General features: G+C 30.8%; 1 protein-coding gene across 1 annotated transcript in view; it reads left to right on the top strand.

Moving 5' to 3' along the window:
* The first annotated feature begins 4931 nt into the window (after nt 1–4931).
* The window catches only part of LOC113520047 (eukaryotic translation initiation factor 4 gamma 3-like), a 47880-nt gene continuing 44240 nt past the window's right edge, over nt 4932–8571 (top strand). The window contains exon 1 of the mRNA XM_052896710.1: nt 4932–5481. Coding sequence (XP_052752670.1) covers nt 5426–5481 — 56 coding nt within the window. The 5' untranslated portion in view covers nt 4932–5425. The remainder of the gene's footprint in view (nt 5482–8571) is intronic.

Raw genomic sequence — 8571 nt, 5'->3', positions numbered from 1 at the left:
TCTTGAAATGTGAAACTGTGGCCCTTCAACGTTTAAAAATCCTCGTAACGGTGAGGCCTGTGAAGACCCCAGGTCTTTCTGTACTAATGGGCGGAGCTAGGTTGGCTGTACTAACCAAGACTCATAAATAGTGAGAAGCTTTAAACTATGTATAGATGTTATTTCAAACAAATAATACCTTTTATAATCACCCGTTTTAAGTTACTTATTTAAAAAATATAAGCGTAATTAAAATTTATATTTATTTTTAATTTACAGATATCAAACAATTGTTGCAACTTCATCCGAAACCTTTCTTCAATGAAAGTACGGCGATACGTAACACACCAGCACGTTTCGAACTAGAAGTTTCTGCTAGCGCGAGGAATAAATTTCAAACAAATGGCGTTCACGATTATTACAGTAAGTATATTAAATTTTTGTCATTTCAAGTACAGTTTTGATGTTATATATTGTCAAATCTCTACTTATCCTTCGTTTGGTTGGTAATATTATCTAATTTGTATAATTTCAAAGTACGCAATAAAAAATAACAAACAAAAAAAAACAATCGAATTGAAAACCTTATTTTTTTTTAAGTTAGTTGAAAAATACAGAACTGCATCGGAAACATTAATAATAAATGACAATAAATGTGTTCATTGCCATAATTACAAATATGGTACAATAATTATACGGAGTATAACATGATATATTATATATTAAATACATTATGAAGTACCTGTATGCCTAGCAATAGGTACAAACTAGGTTTTTGCTGAATTCATATGTGTTCAGAGGTAATTTTCAATTTGTATCTACACGGGCCACCATTACGCTGGGATATTGAAAAGTATACCAAAATGTACAGAATTATTTCAGTTATCAATTCGTTGCGTAGTTTTTATGTATTCGTCAGAAACGATATTTTATTTAATTCTAAAACCCCTTAAATTAATTTTATTTATTAATTTAACATTTTGTTCCGAAATAATTTTTTTTTATAAGTCATTTTAATTCAATAAAAACAAGTCAACCGCAGTTTCTGCCACTTTTGTCTTATAAATAAGTTGAAAAATCGGTAAAAATGGGGTTCTAAAGGCATTTTGTAAACTTTTTGACACCGATACTTTTCCATCCTATTCCGCTCTCTTTCCCCTTTTCTATAATGCTATATGTGTACCTAATTATTGTTATTATTCTATCTGCTTTACGAGCTTGCTTGTAGCTCATGACATACAAGCTTGTAACGCAGATGCCATTGCAAGCTCTAGTACTAATACTAGATACCTAAAGTTATGTATGAAAACGCAAATAAAGGAAACATAAATAAAGACCTTTTATAGTATAACATCTTAGCCCTAAAATTACCAAATGGTAAGACATAGCACAGGCGTCATATTGTTTTACATGATATTCATTATGAGGTGAACCGCGACCTTCTTTACCATTCTAAGTTGTATAAAAAATATAAACATAACAATACAATACATTTAATCAGCGATTGTATATTGAATGTGCTATTATTGCTTGTAATATGCTCACGGAAGAATTGTTATACGCTATTAGTTCTGCATGAAATAAAAACAGGTATCATATTCATAAAAGATTTTTTTTTGTTTTATTGATTAATATTGATTAATACGGTTTGTAGAACAGTATATGGCAATGAAATTACAAGCTATAGAGACATAACATCTTTGCTCTCAGGAATGGTAACGTGTGAAGGTTATTATGGGTCACACAATATAGTGTACATACCCATGGCACTGTTCATGGTGATGATTACTACTTTCTGTCAAGTGGGCCGTCAGCTTATTTGCCATTGTAAGTTATATAAAAAAAATAGGATCGGCTGAATTAGTTCTATTTACATTGCCTAATAACTGGCCTATTTTAATATAGTATTAAAATATAGTTAAGTTTATTATAGTAACTTGTGTTCTCCATTTGAATAAAAATATTTAACATACTGTATTTTGTATTTTAATTAAAGCCAAGCATGTATTTTGATATTTTGATTTGAGCCCAGCTCTCATGATAAGTAGGTCTAGTACCTACTTTGATTTAATTTTTTTTCAATTTGTGTTTTAACGTAGAGGTTATTACTATCCTGTCATAACTCATAATCTACTGAGTAAAACATTTCATTTTCCCAACGTGCCCATTTTTCCAGATGAAACATAAAGATGCGCTCAATAAATAGGCAATCGAACATTATATGAAATTGTTAACAGTGCTTCACTGTTAACAATTATAATTTAACTTAGTAACTTTGAAGAAGTGAACATGATTTACGTCGTGTGTTATTTTAATATGAAATTTAATTATGTACAGTTAACCGTCATGTAACATGAACCGTCTATATTAATTTATACTTTGATCAATAGCATCTTTAAGAATAAAAAGGATTGTTGTACATTAATACTTTAGTTATCCTGTTTATACCTAGGTAGCCGATAACACATACATTCTTAAAATCAGTCATTTTAATCTCTTTTAAGCAATTTTTTGCATTTTAAATTATTGAATCAGTTTAAAAAAAAAAAAAACTCATTTTTCTAATTATGTAAATTTATGTTACAATATTATACTCTACTTTTTTACAGACTACGCTATATTTGAAAGTAATAAAAAAATAATCAATAAATTATTAAACAAATGACATACTTAATATTTTTTTAAAATAGTTCTTACATGCGGAATAAGTTATGTATTAGGGCCAAATATACGAGGATTGCGATTACGTATGCGCTGCGAGCTTGTATACACGTATATTGAACTGATTGTCATACGATAATAAATAAAGTCTTATTTTAAAAGTAAATGTATCTAGATTTATTCCTTACTTGAATGTTATATCACAGCACCGCATGTTTTTCATAAAATTTAAAGCAAATGTAAAATTTTCTATTTGCAATATTCATGCATTTCGGGCACGTTTTTTCATACTTTATTAATCTTATTAAAATAATCTTTATTTAAATATTGTAGAGAGATTAATAGATATATTTGACAGTTTTCTGTTATCTTCAATAATTTTTTTTTGTGTCAAAATTGAAAAAAAAAAACAATAGTTAGGAGCACACTTAGAAACAAGGGAGGGTGTAAAGGGAGCAGAGAGGATGGCACCGGCCATAATCGTATTCAACTGGTTCAAATTACTCTAAAAATATAGGTGTTAAACAGTTTCACAAAATGCAGTTAGTCGTAAAAGGAGAGCGAATTTGAAATTTTTCCATCAGTTTATTGAGTTGCGGCTAAATTAAATAACTTATATAGATATAGTCATAGTCGTAGAATACTGACGGATCTGACAAAGATTACATATAAAGATCCGTCAGTATTCTACGACTATGACGTTATGGGTATAATAAAAAAAAACTGGTTAATTGTGACTTGAATTCACTGAAGGGTTTGTACATAAAATATGTACAAAACTCTCTGAAAACGTTTTCTTTATATAAAAAATATTTGAATATATTGTATACTCGCTGTTGCTTTTAAAAAATACACCAAAACACTAATAGAAATAAAACCATTTAATCGTAACGTGTTAAAAGATCATAATTACCCTTAATATACAAAAATCAATTGGCACATGAAAATAACTTTGCTGGGATATTTATATTTCCCTGAAAGAAGATCATATTGCAACCTAATTTTTAATGACCCTATTGGCTAAATATAATATTAAAAATTAAACATATGTAGATATATAATATAAAATAACTATTATTTATATTAAACATTCCGTATTTATAAATAAGTTTCTTTCGGAGGTTTTTTTTGATGGGTGAAAATGGTATGGTAACCCCGCCTGCGCTAACGGGATACGCTGGCGGAGCACAAGTGAAGAGTGATAGATGAGAATGAAAACAGGCCAGTTGGCTCGTCGTGATGAATTCATCAGAAATTAACCATGATAGTTTCTACGGGGAACCGCGAGGAGGTCGACCTGGTTGGGTATATTTTATTCATGTTTTCCATCATAAATTAAAAATTATACAGTATAAAGATAAATAAAAATTAGTTTTAAAATGTACAATTGAAGTTCTTTCATATGATAGCTCACTTGTAAGTCCTTTTTGAAATTATGACTACCCCTTTTGAACTTCATAACAAAAAAAAATATTTTTTCAATTATCTCCATTTCTATTCTAAATTACTTCCATTCTAAATGTGTAAGCAACCAGTGTGTAAAACTGTTCCAAATTTTACGTCGATAGCATTAGTAGTTGTTAATTTGTAGTGCTATAATAGACGGACGAATTCTTATTATTATATAATGGTTGCTTTGTACCATTTGGTATGGAACCCTAAAAAGAACGCTTTGCGTTTAACGTCTTAGCGTACGAATAAGCATACTCTCTTCGAATGGCGTCGCCGCTGGAGTATCTTTCGTACGACCTTGCAAATTAAGCATTTATTGTGGATAGAGTACTATAGAGCTACGCGGTATTATTATTGAATCAGTGGGAAGTCACTTCTATAGATTTATCTTTTTAATATATTAGCAGATATAAAATACTAATTTATTATAAATCTGTAATACTCTACTTGGTAAATAATAGAATAAACAAGTTTCAAAAATTTAACAAAGTTGTCATTTATTATTTCTTGTAAAATTATTATCTACATCTTGAGTCCAAATTCATACATCATTTAAAAAAATAAATTATATTTATAAAAAAATCCTATTTATAATGTAATAATAAATGAAAGTAAAAGTACTATCTGCAAATTTTTTTTATTTTTTTAAATTTTATTGAAGTAAAAATAAATATAGGTAAATGTAATAGAAGTATATAGAGTCTTAAATGAAGCTTATAAAAAATATGATTATTTCTATTACTTATTAGATATCTATCATTTCCAAAAACCATAGAGAATCAAATATTGCTGACTCTACTTATCTACGAACCACACTATTACTGCGAAAAAATGTGCAAACCTCTACATGCGTGACGTGAACTAAGACGTAAACGATTGAATGACAGTTTTAGGATATTAAATTACTAATAAAATTGTTAACGAAGCAAAGTATTTTTACATTTTATAATTTTTATTACGATGGAATAATCTTTCAACTTCGACGTAAAAATATAAGTGTTTATAAAATTTTCAGACTATCAGTGACAGTCACGTTTGTTTATTGGTTGAACATCCGCCATTTTGTACTGTCGTTTGTTTAGTGACTGTATCTTTTTACCTAGTGATGCTGTATAATTTCACTAAAAATATATAACGCGATTTTGCAAGTGGTGTACAATGTTTTTGCTAGAAACGTTGATTTCAAGGGGTAAAAATTAAATCGTGTGACTTGTCAATCTGACGTCGGTATATCCATCTACCTATGTGCCGGATGTGTCCTACAATCGGTTAGGCCGATTTTACGTGCCACCTTGAGTGGTGTACGTGTCCCGATACCTATGCTGCCAAGAATATGAGTGGCAACGGGAATCAGGTGCCGTTGGCGCCGAGTCAGCGCGGGCCCGGACCGTATCCTTTTCAATTTTCTGTTTACTCTGTTTTTATCATTATATTTACGTAATATATGCCACTACAGCATCTGGTAGAGCCGCATTTGCGAATAGTAGCGTGTTATTATATCTTTTGATGGTTTGTGATTTAACTTTCTAGTAAGTATAGCAAAAATATACAGTTGCAAGCGATTTTTCTAAGTCATTCAGTATTGCAAAATTGATACTGTAAGCAAAATGTTTATACTGTTTTGCAGAAACACTTGTTCATTAATATTGTATGCATTGTTATCAAATTACAATGATAAAACATTCTTCGTTTGTAATGTGCAACCTTTGCAATATTTTCTGACTTGTAAGCAAGTAGTCAAACTGTAATAGTAGACATTGTCATTATTTATTCATACTCTGTTTTGATGACTGTGTAAAGGTTGTTGCAATGTTTTGTTTTTTAATCAAGTCAGAGTTGATTGTACATGTTTGTACTGAAATATGGCCACCTGACACAGGTATTTACTCAATTATACTTATAAGGTTTTTTATTTGAATTATGTAAAAGATATATTAAATAAAAAGAAAAAAAAATTTATAACTTGAATGAAAATTCCATGTACATAAACTCATGTGTTACCCCATTTTTATATTAATTTAGTTTAATACATTTGTTTGTAATTATATGTAAGTTTTAACCATTAAAAAAACATATTAACATTTGAATTCAACATGATTAGTTGTTATATTTATAAGACACTAGTTTCTTGATTGGAGAGTCAAATATAAAACCTAGAATGTTTCATGATGAAATTATGAATGAACAGCTCAGTTGCAGAGCTATGCGATTGATTATGGTTTATGAAGCTAATTTGCGAATTAATATTGACGACTGGGTGATTATATTTACAGAATATCATATTGTATAGAAAGTTAATAAAGTTAGTGACTAAAGGCAAATATTATCAAATTAAAAATATAATCAATGTAATGAATTATATTATCATCATTTGTGTAATATTAGAAAGAAGTAGGTATAGTAATATGGAATCATATTAGTTTATAATGCTTTGATTTTTTAGAGTTCCTTTGTACAATTTTACATTTAGAGAATGAATTCAGAATAGACCGAGTCGGCCACAATTACTTCTTAACTCGGACATTTTCTTTCTATTAAGTTTTCATTTATATCAGTAAAACTGATGTTTGCATAGGTGTCTTTTGAAATTTCTTTTTCACAAAATTTTCATATATGAAAATCTGGTTGTAAAAATAATGATGAGTCCTTATAACAGTGTATGGGCTCTCCCATAATATAATTCATATTTTTATAGCTTAGTAAATTTTACATGTGTAATTTGTAAACTGACAAAATTCCATACATTTTTTTTGCCTCATTTTACCCTCTTCGTTAGGTTCTTATAAATTCCACATTTTAGGATTCTAGATTATGTATGTTTTCCTGTGCTTTGGTATATGGGTCAGTTTATTAGCATCCTCTTATCCTTACTCATCATCTTCCTATACTTATATCAATTATTATTGTTTGGGGTCAGTGTAATATGTTTTTCTCTTCTAATCTTCTCTATCTTCTTATCCTTGCTAATATTATAAATATGAAACTGTGTTTGTTTGTTACAAGGTACACCTTAGAACACTCAAACGGTTTAACCCTCCTTTGCATGATTTTTTTTTATTGTTGAAAAAATCAAGGTGATAACAAAATTAAAGAAAAATGGTTAAAAAAATAAATTTTACAGCTATGTTTTGTTTTTTGCAATGGACATTAAAAAGGTATCCAGAGTCAATCAATTTAAAATGAACTTGGTCTTTTATATAATTTTTGGGCATTCAATATTATGATGGAAATTTCCACCATTATGCAAAGAAGGGTTAACCAATCACTGTGAAATTTGTTATACACTATATGCAGGGGGAGTCAACCAGTCGATCGCGACTATTAGTCCAGTCGATCGTGGCAAGGCAAAATATATAAATACGTAGGACAGACTGCGCAACGTAATCACCAACTGCTGCACGTATCATCATCTTGTGTCATTTTTCAAACGCCGTTCCGTCACGTTATTTATCCTCTCCTACGCAGCTCTCTTTTGTTTGCGGCATGCGACGAACAAGGTTGTTTCATTTGAGATTTAAAGAAATATATAATTGTTAAATCGCACAGGGTTTCGTCAGTAAATAGTAGACTTTGGGTCTAGTCAAGTTGGCCACCCCTGTTAGAAAGGACGGATAAGGAAAGGATATAGACTACTTTTTTCATTGTCAGTAAACATATTCCAATCACGCGGAAGTAGACACGCAAAGTCGCGGGTGAAAGCTAGTATAATATCGATATAAGCTAGTATAATTTATTAGTATTTATCTAATATCTCTTTTCACTAAAGCTGCCTATAAAAGTTTGAAATACCATATGGGTTTAAAAGATACCCGTTTGACGTAACTCCTCACTTTAAAGGCTCTTCCTTTGATAATAAGTCGAGTCTAGGGGTACTTGGCATTGATATATCCAGCGACGTCTAGTTTTGCGATCATCTGGAGGAAAAGACTAAGATGGTCTCCAAAAAGTTAGGAGTGCTCAATAGAGTGAGACGGTATATCACGCCGGAACATCGCTTGAAATTGTATAAAGTTCAAGTCAGGCCACATATGGAATACTATTCTCACCTATGAGCAGGAGCACCATAGTACCTGCTTCTTCTGTAAGACCGCATTCAAAGTTGGGCGGCTCGAATTATTAATGATCAGCGCCTTACTGTCCGACTAGACGCACTGAAACCGAGTAGAGGTTGCATCTTTTACCGAATTTATCATGGGGAGTGCTCTGAGGAATTGTTCGTATTGATACCTGCTGCTGATTTTCACTACCGTATAACCCGCCACAAATTAAAGTTCCATCACAACCATCTGGATGAGTGGCGGCCCTCCACCGCGCGTTTTTTAAGGCATTTTATTCCACGCACAACCACTCTGGAGTCACCTTCCAGTAGCAATATTTCCGAACCGATACGACTTCATAACCTTTAAAAAAGAGCATATTCCTTTTTAAATGGACGGCAGCTCACTTGCAATACCTGTGGTATTGTGGGTGATCATGGGC

This window comes from Galleria mellonella, unplaced genomic scaffold, assembly GCF_026898425.1.
Source record: "Galleria mellonella isolate WM207_F2 unplaced genomic scaffold, CSIRO_AGI_GalMel_v1 utg33, whole genome shotgun sequence".
NCBI classification, from domain to species: domain Eukaryota; kingdom Metazoa; phylum Arthropoda; class Insecta; order Lepidoptera; family Pyralidae; genus Galleria; species Galleria mellonella.
This window is presented reverse-complemented; position numbering and strand designations above follow the sequence as displayed.